Below are 22,712 nucleotides of genomic sequence, written 5' to 3'. Positions count from 1 at the left end.
AGTGCCACCACGATTGAAAAAAAACGAGGATGAACGCACCCGACAAATCTGTCGGAAACGTGCAAACGACGTATAAATGATTGCCCGCGCCCCCACGCGGTTCCTCCTCGGAGGCTTCAGTGCGCTCCGTAGGCGCCGCTTTCCGCTCATCACACTTTCCCATTCTAGCCACTGTAGCAATAGTAGATCGGACTTCCTGCCCTCAAAGTATGAAATGTAGGCCTATACTTCAGTTTCTTAAAAGGCAAGCAGCACTGAAATAGCTGTTGGCTGCACTGAGGATGTCAATTTAATTGGGCTAATTAAGGTCAATTAAGTCAAATTGGTGCTCTTATAAACTCTTAGTACAACTAAGTTTTGTGTGTTCAGACCGACCCCACCTGAGGTCCTTGAATTTTATGCGTCTTATTTGTGCAAATTAAGCCTAATCAAGCTAATTTATATTGAGCCTATTGTGGATTAGGTAGGAGACCACCAACTTTACTGTGACTGCGCCTTGCACCTGTAGCATAAGCTACCAACTTCCCCCTTTTTTTTTTACACTAAAGAAGAATAAGTACAAGTGTGCAAGCCCGAAAAGTACTGCATTATTCCAAATCCAACCTATGGACCCTTGCAGCTCCTGCAGCAGAGAAGGTAGCAACGATGGAAAGGGCTTGGACTTGAGCTCTCTGGCCCTGGCATGTGCCTCCGAAGCATTTACCCAAGATGCCTTGGGCTATCTCAGCAGCCTTGGAGGTGGAGGGCCCCTTTCCAACAGCAATGTTAGCGGTGCAAACCTACATCAGGTGTGCTTCTGTAACTTCATATTCGGAACTTGTAAACTGTGAGGTAAACATGTAGTAACTGACATGTAGGCGACATGAGTGCTGTGTAGGCTAATAACAATGTGTACAGCTAAAGTTGAACTGAGTGTGTCTGTATTGACTGCAAGGAGTTACAGAGTTGGGTTTTATCGAATGTGCCTTCATTGTGTGCTAGGCAGGATATTGCTGTACCCGCAGGTCGCGGGATCGAATCGTGGCTGCGGTGGCTGCATTTCCGATGGAGGCGGAAATGTTGTAGGCCCGTGTGCTCAGATTTGGGTGCACGTTAAAGAACCCCAGGTGGTCGAAATTTCAGGAGCCCTTCACTACGGCATCTCTCATAATCATATGGTGGTTTTGGGACGTTAAACCCCACATATCATCTTCAGGATACTGCCGTGCGCTCCTCGAAGAATTTGCTGCCGGCCCTTCACAAAACGCCTCCTGGAAGTGCTCCAGGATACTTCTGGATGTACTTTCAAAGCAAAATATGTTCTTTATGGCTAAAAAAATAATTTTCCACGAACAGAAAGCACAACATAGTTTGCAGTCGCTGTCTTTTTGCAGAAAGTGTAGTACTCTCTTCAGGCAATGAATGCAATGAGGACCCCCTGAACTCACCTCTTGCGTGAAATATGGGCAGTCGCTAAATGGAAACTATGTGAAATGTCTTGTTCAAGGTGGGACTGCCTTTATTATCAAATGGTGCATAACAGAGAAGCTTCAAGCCAGTGATTACACTGTTTCGCGGCAACCGACGGAGCTTTTGCATGTATGAGTTGTCTGCATGTATGTTCATACTGATATTTTTGCTTTCGCTATGAGCATGTTATGGTGTTGTGCCATTAACTTTAGGCAGCAAAATATGAGAATTGGTGAGTACGCAAACAGCTTTATTGTTGTGCGAATGCTATCAGACCAGCTAAAAAAGAATTTGGTTACAACTACGACTTCAGCTCATCTATGGAAACTTGTGATGATCTATTCTGACGATTCAGTGGTATTTAAAATTTTTTTTTTGGTCAAAGTTTGTGTATGTTTTAGCGACATTTAACATGTTGCCTTGCACTGCATATTAACCGGTCTTCTTAGTGAGCAATCACCGCTGCTTCTGTTATTTCAGTGGGTTTGTTTCGTTTGGTGCTTATACGAATCATGAGGAAACGCAATGCCTTTTTTCATATGGCTCTTAATTAGCTGCCTCCGTGATCAGTGGGCCGATCAGAGCCAGTCCTAAACTGCGATAGGTGCAAAATTTTTCGAAGTGGGGTGGAGGCAATCAGTACATTGACTGAGAAAAAAGAGAAGGTGACTTTTGCCTTCCATTTATTATAGGGCAATGCATAAGGAACCCTGTGAGTTTCGAAACAGTGGCACAAGTGTCCGCAGCCCATATTTTAGATGCTGAGCATGGAGCCAGTGATCAAGAGGCCTTGCAGGAACGTCCTGATATGGTATCGCACGAGGCAAAAGGCAGCGCCTTATCCGTCCTCCTGGAGATGAGGACCATTAGTCGGTGGGAAGCGCGTGGGAATCGCCATCTAAGTGCCCGCTATCTGCTACTCAACATCTCAGCACTGACGCAGTAGCGAAAGTAGCCGTCACGGAAGCGCTTGTTATACACACTACTCATAGACGATGGCTGCTTGCCAGTTCTCAGCTCTACAACCCACTCTTCACAGTTTAGGGGTGAAGCTCCTTAAGGCGTGGGTCGTGTGTCTCCTGTATGTAGTAGCCACCTCGCGTTTCAGTCCTTGGGATGTCCGCTGGATGGCGGTACTTGTATATGATGAATATATGATGAAAAGATGCGAGATGACGGCACTTGGAGTGCTCACTAGATAGACGGACGGACAGACATACAGGCGTACAGATAGACAGACGGACCAGGCCAGCGTATAATTCACAGTTGACCAATAAAACCCTTCGAAGCCTCGCTCCATTCATAACTGTTCAGTCCGTGGATATGCTGTGATTTTTTTTTTTCTCCCACGTGCACTGGTACAGGTTTACACAGAACTTTATTGCATATATGTACAGCAATGCAGCATAGAGCAGTCAGAGCAGCATGTTCATCGCTTTCTGAGGCAGCTTGTCGTGTTACGATAGGTTAATTTGTGTTAAAAATGCAAGAAAACCTCTGCATTCATACAGACTGCAGTGCAGGCAGAGCTTAAAACTCGTTTACAAAGCGTGTGGCTGTGCTTTATGGGTAGCTGACGTAGCCCCTGAGACCACGTGATCCTGCCAAGCACGTGACGGCGACGGTGGTGCCGGCATTTCCACTGGTGGCTTTTGATGCCAGATTGTATAGCGCAACTAATTGATCTAGCACTATACAATCTACTGGGATTAGGCTTGTGCGAATACTCGAACACTTGTAATATTTGAACAAGTATAAACGTGTTGGAATTTTCTTCGTTTTGAATTTAATGAAGTTATATGAATTTTTGAAGCATTCGAAATATATGAATAGGTGTATATGAATTCGCATATCACACCCCTGTAAAGGTGGTTTCACTGCAGTGAAGGTATGCTATCGCGAATACATTTCTCCAGGTGAACCTTGCACTGCCACGAACTTGCCTTTAGTTAATTGAACATATTGACATCGCATCGATTCGTCCTTTTTTCAATTCGAAAGGTTGTTATGCCAGCTTATATGCTCCAAGTGTAGCAAATTTTGGAGGTAGCATATTTTACTGTTAGTCATGAGTGGCGTTGTACCAAAAGTCATGTCCTGTGTTTATTCTAAGTTGCTTGCACTTCCTTTCGAACCAGATGAAATGACGTTTGCCTAGGCATTGTTTTGAATTTTAAAGAATGGTGTGCCGGTTAGTTGGTCATGACAAATATGCAAAATTTTTTTCTAATATTGAATATATATTATTTGAAGTCGATTCAAAAGTTATGTATTTGAAGGTTACTTTGTACTGAAAGTGTCACAATAAATGTTCGACTAATTGGACAGAATAAGAAAAAAAACAAATAATTTTATTAACAATTAGAAAACATTATGGTGAATGAAAGTGCTAGCAACCATGACTTGCTGCCACACATGTGGAGCTACCATCACAGTGGGCTTGCAGCACACACGAAGCTGGAAAAAAGACTTAAAAGAGAATGCAGTCTCAAGAACTGTGGTTAAGTGAAGCTGTCGTGACCCGTGGCTGCTTGTCATCAAAATGTCAAGTGTTGCCCCGAGCTGCCTGATGATGGTGTCATCCTCATTGAACTGAACTACTTTCTCACTTCTTAGCTTGATAATTATTGAACATTTAAAACCGTCGCTCGTTACAGAAATAAAGAGGCTTCTGTCTAAAACTGTGTTAAAGTAAGATGACTTCCTTTACGGACCCTCAGTTTGTGATGCTCGTGTTTTCCATATGTGACATCACATTTCAGAAGAATCTAGACAGCAATTGGGCAGCTTTTAGAGCCAAGTTTTAAATAGTGGAAGACTTTAGATAGCCATTGGGCAGCTCTTAGAGTAAAATTTTAAATAGTGCATAAAATTTTGCCACCACCTGTCATGCAGTTCAACTTATCCATCAATTAAAAAGAAGAGATGTGGAATTATATTTGGATTTTAGTGTAATGGCTTGTTGACTGTAGTGAAGTTATTATGTTGAAATTAATGCACACAGTCTTTTGCTTCAGTGCTTATTTAGGCCAGTTTAGACGTAATGGTGCACTTGCAGCAGGCTTCCCTGCTGAACATCGAGGACTGCCAGCCTTTGCAAAACAGCGATTCTGTGGGGCCTGCTTGGGCAACAGCGGCCACTGGTGCAAAGTGGCCCTTGCCTCCACTCAGCCGCCAAACCGTGCAGAACACGGAGTTTGAGCTAGTACCTCGTGGAGGAAGTTATGGCCATGCAAAACCGTTTCAGCAGGTGAGGCAGAATTTAAAAGCTCTCTTTGTAATTTATGCTGGTTTGTGGAAGCAAGGGCTGCGCTAGCAAATTATTTTAAATGATGTGATGATTTCCAGTATTTTTTTTCTTGTTGGTTACAGTTGAACCCGCGTATAACGAACTCGAAAGTGGCGCGGAAAGTAGTCTTTATATCAGTAGTTCATTGTTCGTATATGTACTCTCCCTTCAAAACACCCGCTTAGCTACAATACGCTATTTTTTTGCACGTTTTATTAAAAAGTGGTGGCAACGGCTCCAGTGCCTCCTTTTCGTGTTGTAAAATGACGCCCGCTGTGTGCACAAGCTAATTAAATTGCCTCTGCAATGAACCGACACCGTTTCATTGAAGCATGGTACCGCCACGTGAAGCCAATCATCCCTGGCTGGTTCCCTACAGCATGGTGCACCGGTTCGGCTCACGCCTTCACTGTGTGGCCGTTTGATGTATTACGTGCATTTGTGCGGTCTTTGTGCCCGCGTTTTATTCCGGACCGTTGCGACGAGTAGCCTGTTTGCTCAATGCGATGAAAACAAGCATTTTGCAAGCAACATGCACTCTGTCTCTGCGTTGGTGTGCCGGTCCCATATGACGAGGCGCGGCGTACTTGGCATGTCGCCCAATAAAACACACACTATACGCTCACTGTCACAGTATCGACATTTGTCGGGGCCTGTGCTGCTGAAACAAGCAAGCTCCTTTTGTTTCTAAGAAATGACGCGCACATTTATCTCACACGGTGCAGCGGCTGCAAACGGCACCATCGCACGCTTGTACGTCTTGTACTGCTTGTACCGCCGTCAATCTGAACAGTTCACAGCACACGTGCATCCGAGAAGGTAGCTGCAGACAACTGTGATAAGGTTTATAATAAGTTACCATTCACCTGCATCGCCGGCGGCCACATCACCTTCTATCTCTAGGCCTCGCTGCAATAGTGTGGAAGTTATCGAACATTGATCAGTCTTTACCATCACCGAAATGATGGAAGACATTTTGCAGCACATTTTGGTGGCCCCCGCAGGGGCGTCTGCGTAAGCAGGCGTTTGGTGTGTAGCGACACCACGAACCCGAGCTAACGGGGGAGTTTCGACTCCCTCTCACGCCTAGCCGTGCGTGGCTTTGCCGTGTCCGGGGAAAAGGGGATCCTGGGGGTTGAGCCGACACCTGGTGATTGGACCTTCAAGGCCCCCCGGCAGAGGCAACACACCCCTTTGGCCCCGGCTGCACGTAGACGGCACCCCTGGGCTGACCCACACTGGGGAAATCGACAGTCGCCTTTTCCTATCTCTCTCTCCCTACATCTTTGTCTTTCTTCCCACTTTTTGTCTGTCCTGTCTACTCCTCTCTTCTATTTGCTTCCTTGTTCTCTGGCGGCAAGGCCTTGTGTGGCTAACCACCCTGAGTTAAGCCATATTCGGTTATAGTCATGGTATACAGCTGGCGTGGGCAGGTCTTGTACGTGAGACCCTGTTCCGTCCTTTCGTTGGGCTCCATGGTGGGCAGCTGCTACTGCGGCTGAAGCACACACAAACTAGATGGACTCTCCAGTCTTTTCACATGATCGCCACCCTCAAAAGAGGTCGCGCACCGATGTAACATCAAAATTTTTCACTAACAACCAATGCACATTCCCAAGATTCCATGTGATTCACAGCGAGCACTCAGAAAGAACAGCGAGACATGTCTCCCCCTTTAAAGTATCCAGAACCCTAACCGCCACTTTAGGGCAAGGGTGTAAAATCAAGAAACTAGCCAATGGTGACCTTCTTTTGGAAGTACTGTACAAGCACCAGTATGAGAACCTTTCAAAAATCACTGCTTTCGAAGACATTCCAGTGTCTATTACACCTCACCGATCACTAAACACTGTCCGAGGCGTCATTTCTGATGATGACCTCAAATATATAAGTGAAGAAGAACTCCTGGATGGACTGAAGGACCAAAATTTCACAAATGTGTATAGAATAAAAATCATATGAGAAAAAAAGGAAATACAAACAAAGCACTTCGTTCTCACTTTCGCATCGAGCATGCTACCAGAAACTGTGAAGGTTGGATACACCAAACTCAAACTACGCCCATACTTACCAAACCCGCGACGCTGCTTTAAATGCCAACGATACGGCCACGTCTCGCAGAGCTGCAGAGGCCAAAACACATGTGCTAAGTGTGCCTCTGACGAACACACTTCCGAAAATTGCGAAGTCGAACCACACCACTGTGTGAACTGCGAGGGTAGTCATCCTGCGTACTCGTGTGCTTGCCCAATATGGAATTAAAAAAAAAGAATTGTTACTCTCAAAGTTAAGGAAAACATCAGCTTCAGAGAAGCGTGGAAGCGTCTTTCGTTTATGTAAAGCAGAAGCTACTCCGTTGTGCTGCAACAGGGCACGGCAATACAGCGGCCTTCAACCCCTGCCCAGGGCACACCTAGTGACGTCAGGGCACAGCACCCAGCGTCCAAAGTGGCGCAGCTCCCGCTGCACCACTACCTCAAACTCGGGCTGTGCGAACCCTAGGGTCAGCGAGCCTCAGAGCCTCTCTCCATGCGGCGAGGCTGAACGAGAAAAAATCCGTACAATCAGGACGGACGTCCATCGTATCAGGCGATGCGATGGACACGTCAGGGTATTCCTGTACCGTCGATGTTAGAACGGCGGGGGTACTCCTTAGATCGGAAAAAAGACAAGCCCAGAATCACTAGGCCTGATAACAAAACTTAAGTTTTACACTACCCGTAACATACAACATGGCTTTTATAAACTGGAAGTGTAGGGGACTCCTACATAACTTAAACGACATAAAGGACATACTAGCCACTTTCTCACCAGTAGCCTTGTGTTTACAAGGAACTAATCTAGGTCCTAAACATAGAAACATCTTGAAAAACTACAGTGTATTCCGGCACGACCGAGAGCAGGCAAGTAGGCTCTCAGGTGGTGTTGCAATTATAGTCAAGAGTGGAGTACCAGCGCGAGAACACAAACTTTCAACCAGAATAGAAGCCGTGGTGGCCACCATACACACATTTAAATCGATTACATTGTGCAGTGCATACTTGGAGCCACATCTTAAAATATCCATTTCTGATTTAGAACACCTTATAGAACAGCTGCCGGAGCCATTTTTGGTGGTTGGAGATTTTAATGCACACTCCGTTTTTTGGGGTAGTGAAAAAACTGACACTAGAGGCCAAATCATTGAAAATTTCTTATTGAGCAATAACATATGCCTACCTAATACAGGAAAAGCAACCTACTGCTCTCCTAGCTCAAGAAAATGAGCTGCATAGACTTATCATTTTGTTCACACTCTGTTTTTATGGATTTTAAGTGGGATGTACTGAACGACCCATATGGAAGTGACCATCTGCCCATACTAATCAGCCAAACAACACCTCAAGTCATTCAACAAAAACCACCATGTTAGAAGCTACATTTAGCCGACCGGGCCCTATTCCAAGAAAAGGCTTGCCTGGAAAAACTAGAAACAGAAGGCCTCAACATAGATCAACATAATGAATGTATTACAAACTGCATCGTAACAGCTGCCCGGCTATCTATCCCTCAGACATCTGGACTCACAAAAGAAAATCGCAAAGCCTGGGGGACCTTTCGCAGGTACCCAACACCGGAAAACTTTGTAAGTTTTAAAAAAGCTAGAGCCAAGGCCAGATACATCCGTTGCAATGCTGAAAAAGCATCGTGGCAAAAGTACATCTCTTCCATAAACAGCACCACGACATCAAAGGAAATGTGGGAACGAGTCCGGAAGATAGACGCAAGTTTTTTCCGTTTACTGTACCGTTGCTGATGCCTCCTGGCATACAGACAAGCATTGAAGAACAGGCGAATATTCTAGGTGAATTCTTCTGTGCTGTTTCCAGCTCGTCGCATTATACACAATCATTTCTGAAACACAAACACGCAGCCGAAAAACAAAGACTTCCAACAAATGGAAATGCAAATGAACCATACAACTGCTTGATTACTTATCAAGAAATACACTACGAAATGTTAGCCCACCTCTCCGAACGCGCCGTAGAAATACTTTTAACATTCTTCAACCAAGTTTGGATATCCGGAAAATTACCTGAAGCCTGAAGGAAGGCCATCATCATCCCTTTTTTGAAACCGGGAAAGCCACCAACCAGTGCTAGTAGCTTCAGACCGATAGCTCTCACCAGCTGTCTCGCAAAGTCCTTCGAAAGTGTTGTTAATATCAGGCTGTCATTCGTCTTAGAATCACGCAAACTCCTCGATATTCATTAGTGCGGTTTTAAAAAATCATGCTGCACAACCGATCACCTAGCACGGCTCGAACACACCGTCCGTGAAGCCTTCGTACTCAAACGAAATTGTCTGGCCGTCTTTTTTGACTTAGAAAGGGCATAGAACACTACCTGGAGGTTCGGTATCCTCCAGGACCTGGCTGAGCTAGGAATCTGCGGAAGGATGTTGAACTGCCTCAAAGACTTCTTCTCTAACCGTTCATTCCAGGTACACCTAGGTTCAACACTATCGAAAAGTTTCACTCAAGAAAATGGTGTACCACAAGGGTGCATTGTAGGCACAACACTATTTGTCACAAAAATGAACTCGATCAGCAAAGTAATACCCAAGTCCATCATGTACTCACTCTACGTCGACGACCTCCAAATAGCTAGCACATCCTGCAACACATCGACATGTGAAAAACAAGTGCAGTTAGCGATTAACAAACTAACAACATGGGCAGACAGAAACGGTTTCCGCTTTTCTGCACAAAAAACTGCGGCCATTCTCTTCTCTCTCAAACGAGGCATACAGATAGACCCTACCTTACACCTAAATCAAACCGAATTACCAGTAAAGAAACAACATAAGTTTTTGGGTATAGTATTTGATAAAAGGCTTACATTCCTTCCACACATAAAAGCGTTAAAGAAAAAAGCATCCCAATCTCTGAACATACTGAAGGTTCTGTCACGCAAATGCTGGGGTTCAGATAGGACAGGCCTGCTACAAATTTACCGCTCTGTTGTACGATCCTGCCTAGATTATGGTAGTATAGTATATAGATCAGCAAGAAAATCTTATCTGAAACAGCTGGATCCGGTACACAATCAAGGTCTGCGCCTCGCAACCGGTGCATTTAGGACGTCACCTGTAAAAAGTCTGTATGTAGAAGCAAATGAACCACCACTGGGAGACAGAATAATCATGCTCACATGCTAATACGTTCTAAAGATTCGATAAATGCCCAACCACCTTTGTCACGCTATAGTGACTCAGTGCCCATCCAGAACACTATTAACAAACCCCAAGCAATTAGGCCGCTCCTCCTCAGATTTGAAGAGATGTGCCAAGATTTAAATATAAAGGACACGTTGTCGACGATTGCACAGAGACCCAATGCACTCCTTTGTTGGTACTGCCTCCCCTGTGTGTGCGACTTCACGCTGACTCAATTTCAAAAAAAGAAAACCCCGCATGAGCATATACTACAAGAATTTGTAGCAATTCAGGCAAAATATGCGAGACACACAGCATTTTACACCGATGGTTCCAAATCAACACGATATGTTGGAAGTGCGATAATACACAATCACTGGGAACACACAGTTCGGTTACCACAAAGTGCATCCGTATTTACCGCAGAATGCTATGCTGTATCAATAGCGGTGAAAAAAATCAAAAATGAAAACATCGAGAAAAGTATAATATACACAGACTCATTAAGTGTACTAAGAGCCCTTCATCCGAGAAATGCGTGTGTACTAATGATAGGCGACACCCTACACAACATAACAACAGTTATAGAACAGGGACACAACATGATGCTTTGCTGGGTATCGAGCCACGTCGGAATCTGTGGAAACGAGAAAGCAGATGAAAGTGCAGCAAAAGCACGACGTAAAGAAATAAAGAACGTCAGCATTCCCTACAAACATGTCGGAAAATCAGTACACCACAAACTCAGAAATGCATGGCAGGCTAGATGGCACTCAAAGACAGAAAACAAGCTCCACCTAGTGAAACCCACTGTAGAAGAATGGAAGTCCTGCTCGCACCAAGAACGGTTCATAGAAGTAGTTTTATGTCGTTTATGCATTGGACACACACACCTCACCCACAGTTACTTACTAGCAAAAGAGGACAAACCTCCGTGTCTGAAATGTGGAGGCGAGCTATCAGTAAATCATGTTTTAATGTCATGCACTGAACTAGAAGAACTACGGAAAAAGCATTTTATCGTATTTTACAATCAACGTATACCTCTTCATCCTGCACTGCTTTTAAGTGAAGAGGCGCTTGTTGATAACTCAGAAGTTTTTAGCTTCCTAAAAGAAGCAGGTTTCTTAGACAAACCCTAAACTTATACACTGCATCGTCTAATTACACAGGAACACCTCGTAGGGCTTCCCACTTTTGAAAAGACGATCAAGGTTTTTTTTTGGGGGGGGGGGGGGGGGGGGACCTAGTTGGTATCCTAAAGGCCCTTGCCTAGGCAAGGACTCGGCGAGGCATCCCAACATTTTAAAAGAATCATACCATGCGTTTGGTGCATGATGGCCTAAGCTGCGTATGTACCACAAAAACCAAACCAAACCAAACCATTTTGGTGGCAAGTTAGAACATTTATACAAGGAAAAGTTACCACTGTCATTGTTTATTGCATTTCATGGCATCTTGCATTTTGAAGCATAGGTTCATCGTAGGTAGCCATAGCTACAGAGAACGGCACCAGAACAACTTTATGTGATAAAGTTGATTGCAGTGCTTCATGCTATCTCCTATTTCTTTCCTTTTTTTTTTCATATTGCACTATCATTCTGCTGCTGCAAAAACGTCTGAAATCTAAGCAACCTCGCTCACAGCTTCCAAAGTCAGCGCACGGCGCTCGCCGATCTAGGTTACCTTCACAGAGAGTAAACTAGGAGAGCAAGCGCACGTGGGCCTATCTCATGCATTAGAAGGTCCAGTTTAGCTGTTTAAGAGCTTTTCATGCGTCATATTTTCACTGCGACCGTGTCTGAAGTGTTTGTTGTGAGAGTAGGTGGCCTTAAAAAAGGCTCTCTATATGTGAATGCAGTTTCAAAGGGTAGCATAAGAAGATTGCAAGTGCACTGAAATACGGTCGTTCTGACGACTTGGGACATTGCGATGATGGCATACGGTGATGTCATCACATTATGATGATTTTTTGCATCGCTCATGTTGACGCCACCACAGTCACTTTTCGAGTTTGAAAGTCTTAGACTAGAGACAGCGTTGGCAAACCTCGCTGTCAATGTCGCGTTTGAAAGTGTCCATCGCGCTCATTGTACTGTGCTTGCAGCACAATGTGCCATTGGACCTGAGCCCCCGTGGGTTTGGAGCGGGCGCTGGCAACTATAGCGGCGGTTTGACAGCATCTGCGACCAACGAGTATCGGCAGCGGCAGCAGCTCCTGCAGCATCTACTAACCACTACGGGGGGCTATCCCGCTTTGCAGCAGCACATGGCTGCCATGGCAGCTGCTGCCAGGGAAAAGGAGAATTTCCCGTGCTCCCCGCTGTCCTCCACTGACTCTCGGTAAGCGAAATTAAGACCTTTCGACATTAAAGTGAACAAACGAATTTAATTTATAACACTCAAACCTCATTACTGTCGAACCCCTTTATAAAAGAAAAATGGTTTTAAGGGACACCACTGTGCCTGTAGTAAAGAAAGGGTTGAGAAAAAAATGCTTACGAGGTACCCTGCTTATAAGAGACGTCTCATAAAAAAGGCAACAATTGCTGCCTGGAGCATGCTTCTAATAAAGGGGTTCAACTGTATAACAGCGACATCTGCCATGAAAATGCTTTGTTATATCCAAAAATTTGTCATCATATATTTGTAGCACTGTATCTATGACAGAGCTATTCTTCATTTACTTTGTTATAACTGATAATGCATTATATCTGAATTTGGTTATTTAGAGGTTTGAGTGTTCTAATAATTTAATGATTCGTCCTCCACTGATTCTCGGTAAGTAACATTAAGACCTTCCGACACTAAAATGAACGAACGAATTTGGTTTATACCACTCATACCTCATTATAGCAGTCACACCTGCCATGAAAATGCTTTGTTATATCCGAAAATTTGTTATGAACATATATATGTAGCACTGTATTTATGATGGAGCTGTTCTTCATTTACCTGGTTACAACCGATAATGCGTTATAATCAGAGTTCATTTTTTCTATCGAGGTTTGAGTTTACTAATAATTTTTCTTTGGAAACGTTGTCATTATTTCTGTGATTATAGGTTTTCTAATTAAGAAGAAAATGGCTATGGAAATTTCTATTTTATAATTTCGCCCTGATATTTGAGCACATGAATTTCAGCATGATGTCAAGAATTACAGGCGTTTCATAAGTTAGGTGCATTGGCTTGGGGAAATTTCCTGGGAGAGAAAGGTAGAGGAGAGAGGGAGAGGTTAACTGGGGTACATGCCCAGTTGGCTACTCCATGCTGGGGAAGGAGGAAGGGGGTGTGAAAGAAAGAAAGAGAGGAAGGCAGTCTGATACGGCACTACAAGGTCATGGAAATGGCTCTTTCTAAAAGCAACATAAGCATGTAGCACTGAACTGTCACTTGTAGGCTTGTGTGAATATTCGAACACCTTGAATATTTACACGAATATTAACATATCTGAATTAAGATTACTGGAAATTTGGAAGTACTTGAAATGAGCGAGTAGGTGTATGTTTCATTCTGCATGCAACACCTTGTAAAGGTGGTTTCACTCGGTGGAAGAGTGCTGTAATTCAAGCCTTGATTTAGTGGACCTGGATATAACGAAAGTAAATAAAAAAAAGTCTTCGAATTTATATAGCTTCAAGAACATACCTTTATAACAAATTTTCACATATACATATAATGAACTTATTTTCATGTAAGTTGTAACTTTGTTATAATGAGGCCTGAGCGTATTATGATTACACCATTATGAGAAAAATCCACACTGCCTCTAAGCCATATTTTAAGGTTACCTTCACATTGATTCTTCCTTTTTTTTAGGTTAGAAGCTTCTTGTGCCAGCGTTTATGCTGCAAGTATAGTAAATTTTAAAACATCACAAGCTTTACAAGTTATCACTTGGCATTCTCGAGTGAAAGTGAAAGTCTGCTACCATTAAAAGTTGCTTATATATATATATATATATATATATATATATATATATATATTAAAGCTTAGTGGGGTCATGGCAAATATGCTCATTTTTTTCTCATTATATGTGACATACTAATACAGTCCGATTCAAAATTACACGAAACATATCACTGTTTGCCTTGAACCTGAAATTTACCATTCGTACAAGCCTAGTCACGCGTCATTCTGTCATGTTTCTGTAAGGAACTGCAGCGACGCCCTTCTCTCACAACGGCCGGTGTTGACATTAAATTTGTCTGATCAGAGTTCGTTAGATATCTTACAAATTCCTGAAACTTGGCAAGTGTCTGTGGCTTTCATAGATGACAATGTAGCTTACATTTACCAATTATGAATTCAGTAGGCCGTGGTGGACATTGTTGAAACCTATGCCATCGTGGCGAGTTAAAGAGAAAACTTTAAAAGGGCACTGCAACACTTTTTGAGCATGGTCAAAAAACGCTGCTGATCGGTAGTACAGGCTCTCGACAACTCGCGAGCCAAATATTATAGCGCAGCACGCGACCTGGAATTCAGGATAAATGATTAAAGCCAGCTAGAAAGTGCTTTCTCTTCTCTCGAAAAATGACAGAAGATGCTCAAAAATCACTGTTAGCATGCCAATCTATCAGCCATTGGCTGCTTTGAAAATGGCGTGCTTGGTCGTTACAGAGATCGCCGCAGGAGGCCACGACTTGTCCACGCATGCGCGTGCGATCACACTGAAAAGCCATGCATTCGAAGAAAAAAAAAAGCACTCAAGGTCATGTGATGCGGGTGACGTTTTTTCTTTGCCCCTGCCATTCCTCCCTGCTTAGGTTCCAGCGCTTTCTTCGGGGCGAGAAAAGAGAGAATGCAATTGCAACATGCGACAAATCTTGGTAGCTCCACTCACGCTGGACGGATTCTTAAATTTTTTGCGGCATGAATTTGTAAGACAACAAGCTCTTACACTGAATTCCTTCCATGGTTACTTAAAAAAGTGTTTCAGGGCCCCTTTAAGGGAGACATTGTGAACTGAATTTTTCTTTTGTGCATTTTCTCTCTCGCCAAGCATCTTGTCGTGGCAAGAGTTGTGCTCTTCGTACTAAAAAGGTGATGTAATGTTACTGAAAAAATTGCTTGCCTCGTTAGTATCCCTTTAAAAATTCTCTTGGGTGTTTTTTTTTTTTTTTAATTTCGCACGCAGTTGGGCTACTACTAAAGTATATTACTAGCACCATTATTTAAACGAAGAACAAAGCATCAAAGTACCACAGTCGCCTTTGATATTACTGCTTACCTGTGTGCTTTCCAACAAAACTGCACCCTAATTTTAGGTGCCGTAAGAGGCTGTGCTAAATACAAATGGAATTTCATGTCATGTAGGAAAAAATAGCAAGTTGCACACCTCAGCTTCTTTATGGCAAAAGGAGCAAGGGCCTTAATTGCACTCCACAATGACATGTTTGCTTTAGTAAGCTTCATCAAAACACAGTTGTGTAAAGAGGTGAGGCATGCTAATATTGGAAATCGAGCCCAATGCAATAAAGTGTGCTGCATGTTGCCCATAAATCTTGTACTGAATTACCAATTGTATAACTGACTATACTGTTATACTCTCCAGATTCAAAATATATCTTGGTTGAACTGTAGTGTTGTATGGAGATACCTTTGTTGCACCCAAAATTTCTTGAAAGTATAGCTTGTAGTCTATTGACATTGGCATTTAATATATAGCAGGCAATTTTCTGAAGCATGAGAGCAAGATATTAATTTCTGGCCACGACGGCCACGTTTCGATAAGGGCTAAAAGCAAAACACTTAATGTGAGCAGACCTGAAGGAATGGAACCTCTGGCAGCCGGAATTAATTTGGAGTGTTCCACTATAAGGTGTCTCATTAGCATATAGTCATTTTGGTACATAAAGCTTACTATTTTTTCTTATCATATGCATTTATTATTGGTACATGCAGCATGGCACCCAGCTGTGGGGCTCGCCCAAGTGTAGGACTGCTTCGGCCTACTGGTAGCGGCGGCGGCATGTGGAACGGCTGCGGCAGTGGCAACAACAGCTCGTACGAGCCAGGAAGCCTGACAAACGGCCAAGTGGTCGGTGGGGGGGATGGCTGGCCAGTTTCGCCAAGTGCCAAGCGGCCTTCCGACGTGCCAGCGAGCTACCAAAATTTTCCGCGAAACTTTAACGTCGCGGCTGGCGGATCATTCCGAAATCACCACCACAACCCGCGTCACCCACTGGCGCCACCGTGCTGGCCTCCTTCTGAGTATCCCACTTCCCAGCTGGGCTGGCCTCTTGGAAACGGCAGCATGGTTCCTTGGGAACAACTGTCTGCCTCCAGGGGACGCCTTTTGACGACCCTGCCTGCTGCGGCTGCCGCTACCCAGCAGGCCAACTGCTTCGGGCCGAGACTGCTGCGGTGAGGACCCGACGAAAGGAGTGTGACGCTCCCTGTATAAGCGTTGGAGTTCGTTTTTCAGTCTGGTACTACAGTACACTCATGAAATGGAATCTCAAGGAATGAAATGAGACGACTTGATTTAGGTTCTTCAGGGTAAAAGTTACTGAAAAATCTTGAGCAAGTTCCCTCATCTCGTTTCAGGGATATTTAGGATATGTAGCTATAACTAAGCAAGTCCCCCGACCCTGCTACCTGCCACTTTCAATATTTTTATTTGCCTGTTGGTGGCGAATAAATGCATTTAATCAATGCATAATCAATAAAGTATTTCATAAGAAGCACAGCTGCGCATTCTTATTTCTAAGCGGCTGTCTCGCCACCTCTTTGAATTTAGGTCCACCAACGAGCAAGGGCCCCACACCCAAATCTTGTACGATTATCCTTCACTGTAAGAGTGTGCGCTTGTTCGGGATTTTACGGTAGCACATGGCGGGCCGCTCCTACAATGCGACACATGGACCTAGCATATTTGCCATGTTGCCGGCCTGTTGGACTGCCCATAGGTTTGCTTCGAAATTCGAGCTGCATAGAGCAGCATCCTGCTTGGATGACGTAACGCCTTAGTAACAGTGGCGTGCCAACTCTTTCGCGAGTGGGGGGCTAACATACCTCACTCATATATATATATATATAATATATATATATATATATATATATATATATATATATATATATATATATATATATATATATATATATATATATATATATATACATATAGCAGGAGAAAGAACTTCATCGAAGCGCTCGCACTTCTGTATGAATTTGCATACACAGAGGAGACACGAGGTTCAATCAATCTTTAACAGACCGAGCAATGGCACCCTTAGCCCAATTTTCGCGTCCAGTATGCGATGCTCATCTTGCTATCACACCTCATTCTCTTATTATGCTTTGGCGGTTAACATCTACAGATACCACAATAGTTTAATCAATTTATCGCGGATGTTAGTCGTCGGTATAAAATGTACCAAGCGTCAAAGAGCATATATCCATGTTGAACGGGGTTATAGCTGCCAAACACCGAAACATACATTCGGTTAACCCTTTTTTTATTAATGTACAGTAAACAGTTAATTACTTCTGTAGGCGCATTGTATATATTCTTTGAAGAAAATTATTTTCTGGAAGCAGCAAATGCTTTGACTGGTCCATAAACTGTTTGCTCATTCCCATCCATAAGTGTATCAACAAGTCACAGCAGAATAAAAGCATGAACATGTCAGGTAATATTATAGGGCCCCTGTTCAGTGCTTGCCTGCTCTGGTATACTACAGCACAAGACGCGAAAGCATCGCACAGGCGACCCGCGCCGCAAAGAGCCTACAAGGAAAATGATCACAGTGGAAATGTTGGCGAAATTTTGCTCTGTTGTTACATTGCCTTGTAACAATTTCATTCTCCCGTAAGAACAAAATTGAGCCATTACTGATGTGATGGGAAACTTCGCCCTGCTTGTTAGTTTCCCCAGCGTGCAGCCAAGAGTGACCATGGTGCACTGTCTAAAGTGGGAGGGCTCAGCCCCCCTACTTTTCTCAGCCCCCCAAACTTTTCCCGACTGATAAGCCTATGCTTAGTAACCCCATAATTCGGGGCATCGTCGAAGCGTGCGTTCTAAACTGGCGCAGTCTGAGCAAAGCACATAGGTGTTGGATGCCTGAACTTGGCGATAAACTCTGTGCAAAAAGTACAAGGCTAGGATATGCCCCGAACTACAATTGTCTCGAGTGTCAGTGCCTCAGGCTTATTTATGATGAACTAATACTGAAGGAACAAGGAAAGTGTGTTTCATTCAAGAGGAGTTCCATTTAATGACAAATGAATAGGGGTACAGAATTCTAGTATGAAATCAACCGTGTTAGAGGGAGTTGATTCGCTTGAGCAGCGTTTCTATTAAAAGATTTCTACTTACTGAGAGATAAATGTTATCTCAAGAGATACATGTTCTCAATTCATCACTTTATCTGTTATCATTTTCAGATAACTGTTATCTGAAAGTAGTAGCCCAACCTAAAGTCGCCGAGGCTAAAAAAGTGATCCTTTGCCTTTGCAGGCGCAGCGGCCCTTCCAACGAACTACATTTGCATCTGGAGATGTGCTACGAACAGTTTCACAGCCTCGAAAAGGAGCGCAAGAAAGTGAGCACAGAAGCATCTACAAGCATGGGCAGTGGGGATTACATCTAAATCCTGCATCGAAGTAAATGCAGATAACTCACATTTATTATTATACTGAAGTGCCACTGTTGTAAAATTTATTCGGGGTATCCTGTTATTAAGTCAGCGACATTTACACAATGCATTGCTCTATTTTTTTGGGGGGTAACTTTGACCATCCCATACTATTACGTCACCATCCTACAACTTTGTCAAAGGGGGTGTCGTAGACCGAATCTTAAGGACCTAGCGAAGGTATTGTTACGCAATTTTCAAAAGTTAATATTATTATTGTCCAGACGGAAGCTGAATTGGCTCGACAGAACCCTGGGAAGCGCGTGTCTAGTGCCAACAACATTCCCGTGCCACGGCTGCCCCTAAATCCGTCCCGTGTGGATCGCCTGATTGTCGACCAGCTTCGAGAACACGCTAAGGTGAGCACCGTCATCTCATCCAATTTTGATAGTGGATTTTTTCGCCTCTCTTACTCTTTTAGTCACACAAAAATTCTCACTAGGTAAAAAAAAAAACTGGAGCCCTTGTTTCATTGGAAAATGGTGGCAAGCGAATCTCGGCATGCACATTCCTGATGTACCGTATTTACTTAGTTGTAAGTCGACTCGAATGTAGGTCAACACCATTAATATCGCACCGTGAAAAAAAAAAAGCATGAGCACACTTCATAAAAAAAATGTTCACGATGTCTCCAAACAAAACAAAGTCGATCTCTGGTGTGTAGGCTTGTGCGAATATTTGAACGAGCAATGCAGTATTTGAATTCGCTTCGAAACGAACGAATACTACATGCATATGATTCCGCATGTGACACCTTCTCTAACAGTTCGCGTGTGACACCGGCTCTTGAACCTCGTAATAACAAAGTCACGCCTACTATGAAAATACTTCGTTATATCCGAAAATTTGTTATAAACATATACTCATAGCACTGTACCTATTAGACTACTATTCTTCACTTATTTCGTTATATTATACACTTCGTGTATACCATGCCCGCATTTAACGTCTATTTTGTGTCATCCCCTCAATGTCTTTCCTTATTTATTTATTTAATACTGCAGGCCCTGTACAGGTTCAAGCATGGTGAGGGCAAAAAATTACAAAGCAAGTACAGACATTGCGACGAGTGGGACATTTGCGAAATGATCCCAATGACATCAGAATAACAACCTACAATTGATCACTATTAATCTAGCGAGCTGCACTAAATAGAGAATCTTCTGCGCATTAAGAGATGTAAAAAATGCTGTTTGTTCATTTCTGTTTGATTCACAAAAAAAAAAAAAACAACAACCGTGGGACGTTACTATATAGGGATTGGCACGAGTGATTCAAAAATTCAATTTTCGCCTGGTTAAACTGGGCAGGTCGTGCAGTCTAGCGAGGCCCAATTGAACCATGCATGCCTGCCATCCCAGAGGCCATGGTGGGAAATTGTTCAGTGGCCGTTGTTGCTGCTGTGGCTCCCGCTGCTTTCACTCTCTGCGACTAGTTGTCGGCGGCTGCGCAGTAAAGCCGGGCAACGTTATGCGTGTCAACAGTGACGCGAGACAGCCACTTTCAGGCGGGGGATTCGAAATGTGTTATGCGATGCGGACCTCTAACACGTGATTTTATTTCAAAATAAGCATTTTCTTGGCACAAAAGTAGCACTAGACTGTTTCTGGATCGCTATTTCAGCAATCAACATGGACTTAATATCTGCGTTTAGTGTCCCTTTAATACTATTTAGAACCATCACGGCGTGACTGAAGGCTACAAAGAATCATTGCAGTCTGTTGTGGTGCGTGGGAAAAAAGAAAATTTGAATAAATCTGTTCTCGTAAAATATGATGCCAATGAATTAGGATATGGTGGTGGGGAGTAAGTCTTGATGTTGAAGGCGAAAGATAGGGTCGTATCATCATGGTCCCACTGCAAGCCGTTTTGATGGCAGGTATGGAGCCTCGTGTTATGGGTCCTCACTGTGTTTGGTAAGTTTGTTAAAAAAAGAAAAAAGAGATATAAAAAATTCAGTTCGACTGAACACTCTTTCAGGTGCTGACATTGGTGGCCAAGATGGAGCAGTTGCGGGGCGCTGAGATGCACCCGGACGTGCATGCCAGCGTGGAGCACTGGCTGGAGACATTGCGACGTGTTCAGGCCTGCAGGCGTGACGAGATGATGCGTCAGACTCACCGGCACCCCCGCCATCTGCTCAACCCACCTGCCCGCTTCCAAGACGATGCTGGTGAGCTTGCACCAGCATCATTTGCTCCTTTCAGATTCCGTTTAACACGAGTATACTGTGTGCTGCACTCAGTGACAGCTTTTCAGTGATGCTATGTAATGCGATGGTAGTGTAAAATCTCTGCCGCATAAGTCGTGGTATTATTGTTGACATTAAACAACAACGTTAATGCAGAGTTGCACATAATGTGAACCAAAAGATTTATATTCATTGCAAAATTACCTGTACAGCACTCATGAATCGAAACGCGACGTTTTTTTCTTTTTAGTAACAACTGCTTCGAGCAATGATCGGTATAACTGCATCATGTTGCTTCAAAGCTGGCTGGTAATGGCAGTTTTGGCTCTAGTGTAAGTGTTTGAGTTAAAATTATGCCGGCACGATTCGAACTGTAGACATCGGAAATGAAAGTATGTGTATTGGCGCTTAGTTCTATAAGTCGTAACGTCTGCTTTGGCTCAACGCAGATGTGGTTGCCCTGGCCCACAGTATCCAGCAACTGAGCCAGGCGTCACGCCGTGCCCGCACCGCCCTGTGGTGTGCCCTGATCACCACTCTACTCGTTCCCCCACATTCAACGCCACTGCCTGCGATTGCCTCTTCCTCTTCCGCCTAGTCGACCTGCCTACTCTGTCTTTTCTTTTTTTACCACGCGGAAAAGGCTGTCGAAGCTTCCGTGGCTGCACCAGCCGTTGTTCACTGTGCATTTGGCTTTCTTGTAGTTTTCTACCTCGAGGGGAAAGTGCACGCCATGGTTAGAGTGAGTGGAGGAGAGGTTAACAAACTTGGCAGGGTTCGCTTCATAGGCTGGACACGAGCCAGTCTGATCATTTGACTCTAGCACATCCAGGAGCGTGTTCTGAAGGCAAATGTATTCTTGTTCTCATACGGTGCAGCTCACTCATGTGAATGTCCACAAGCCAAAATGAAGTCTTCCTAAAGCCACGTTTCAGTCACTTTAGTCCTCGGCTTGTGTAGTTTAAAGAAAAGCTGTTTGGTACATTCCAATTTTAAACACACTGGCAGTGCACTTCCACATGGTCTCAAAGGTCGTTTCATTCAATGAATTTCGGCTTCTTTAAAATTTTCAGTGCACTGCATTACCTGCCACGTTTTTCGGACACCTATTGTTATTTGAACAGTGGCGAAATTTTGAAACTCCGCTGGTCAAGTTGTTGCAAAGGCAGCGGCAAACTCTTAAACTGTGTGAGCTGACTTGCCTCGGCTGACTGTGTCACGATACTTTCGCTAGCTCACTCACAGTGCTCTGCCCAATGGTGAGAGCGGCTATTGCCACTATTGGCTGTACCAGAGAAATAAGAGATGGGCATTTCTTCTGCATCAGAAAAAACAGTTCGGCAAGAACACATGCACTGCTCGTTAAGTGACAGCACAGACGAGCTGACTGCCTTCAGAACACCCGATGCCACTTAGCTCAGTAGGGCAATTAGCACAATCTGGTGCAGCCTATTTTAATTGGCAAGATGAGCTCTTCCACTTGCTCATACAGCTTGCCGCTTTCCTCTGTCATGTTATCTGGTCAGTGCCTACAAGGTGCCTCTTGATTGCCGGTGCTAAACAACATCTGTCGATTAGCACCGGCAAAGTGAAGACAGGCTATAGGAAGCCTGACTTTCTATCAGTAGAACCTTTGCTTTTCTACGTTTTCGCCACTATGATAATTTCTCGACTAACATTGTCGTACTATTTCAAAGCACTTTATATGGTTTCCTTCTTTGTGTCTTTAAGGGGTTGTCAGATTTAAGGAACATTGTCGCATTACTTGTAACTTGTTTCTGCTCGTACTCACAGGCACATTAAAGCCAGGTTAAGCATAAGCGATATTTTCGGCGTGCCATCGATGTAAAAATTTGCTCGAGGTTACCATTGGGGCTCGATACTTTTTGGCACCATGTAAGCACTTGACCAGAAATTTGTTTTATCCTGTGTGCCTCTCTGCTG

The 22,712-nt window shown here is 43.8% G+C and overlaps 1 protein-coding gene across 1 annotated transcript in view; it reads left to right on the top strand.

Annotated features, from left to right (window-relative positions):
* Positions 1 to 22,229, top strand: part of LOC142814306 (uncharacterized) — a 33,940-nt gene extending 11,711 nt beyond the window's left edge. Inside the window, exons 5-12 of the mRNA XM_075892949.1 lie at positions 620 to 788; positions 4,508 to 4,699; positions 12,042 to 12,277; positions 15,843 to 16,304; positions 18,400 to 18,484; positions 18,802 to 18,936; positions 20,558 to 20,750; positions 21,218 to 22,229. Coding sequence (XP_075749064.1) covers positions 620 to 788; positions 4,508 to 4,699; positions 12,042 to 12,277; positions 15,843 to 16,304; positions 18,400 to 18,484; positions 18,802 to 18,936; positions 20,558 to 20,750; positions 21,218 to 21,366 — 1,621 coding nt within the window. The 3' untranslated portion in view covers positions 21,367 to 22,229. The remainder of the gene's footprint in view (positions 1 to 619; positions 789 to 4,507; positions 4,700 to 12,041; positions 12,278 to 15,842; positions 16,305 to 18,399; positions 18,485 to 18,801; positions 18,937 to 20,557; positions 20,751 to 21,217) is intronic.
* The last annotated feature ends 483 nt before the right edge of the window (positions 22,230 to 22,712 follow it).

The sequence above is a fragment of the Rhipicephalus microplus genome, chromosome 4 (assembly GCF_043290135.1).
Source record: "Rhipicephalus microplus isolate Deutch F79 chromosome 4, USDA_Rmic, whole genome shotgun sequence".
In the NCBI taxonomy this organism is placed as follows: Eukaryota; Metazoa; Arthropoda; class Arachnida; order Ixodida; family Ixodidae; genus Rhipicephalus; species Rhipicephalus microplus.
Note: the sequence above shows the minus strand (reverse complement) of the source record. Positions and strands in the feature narration are given on the sequence as shown.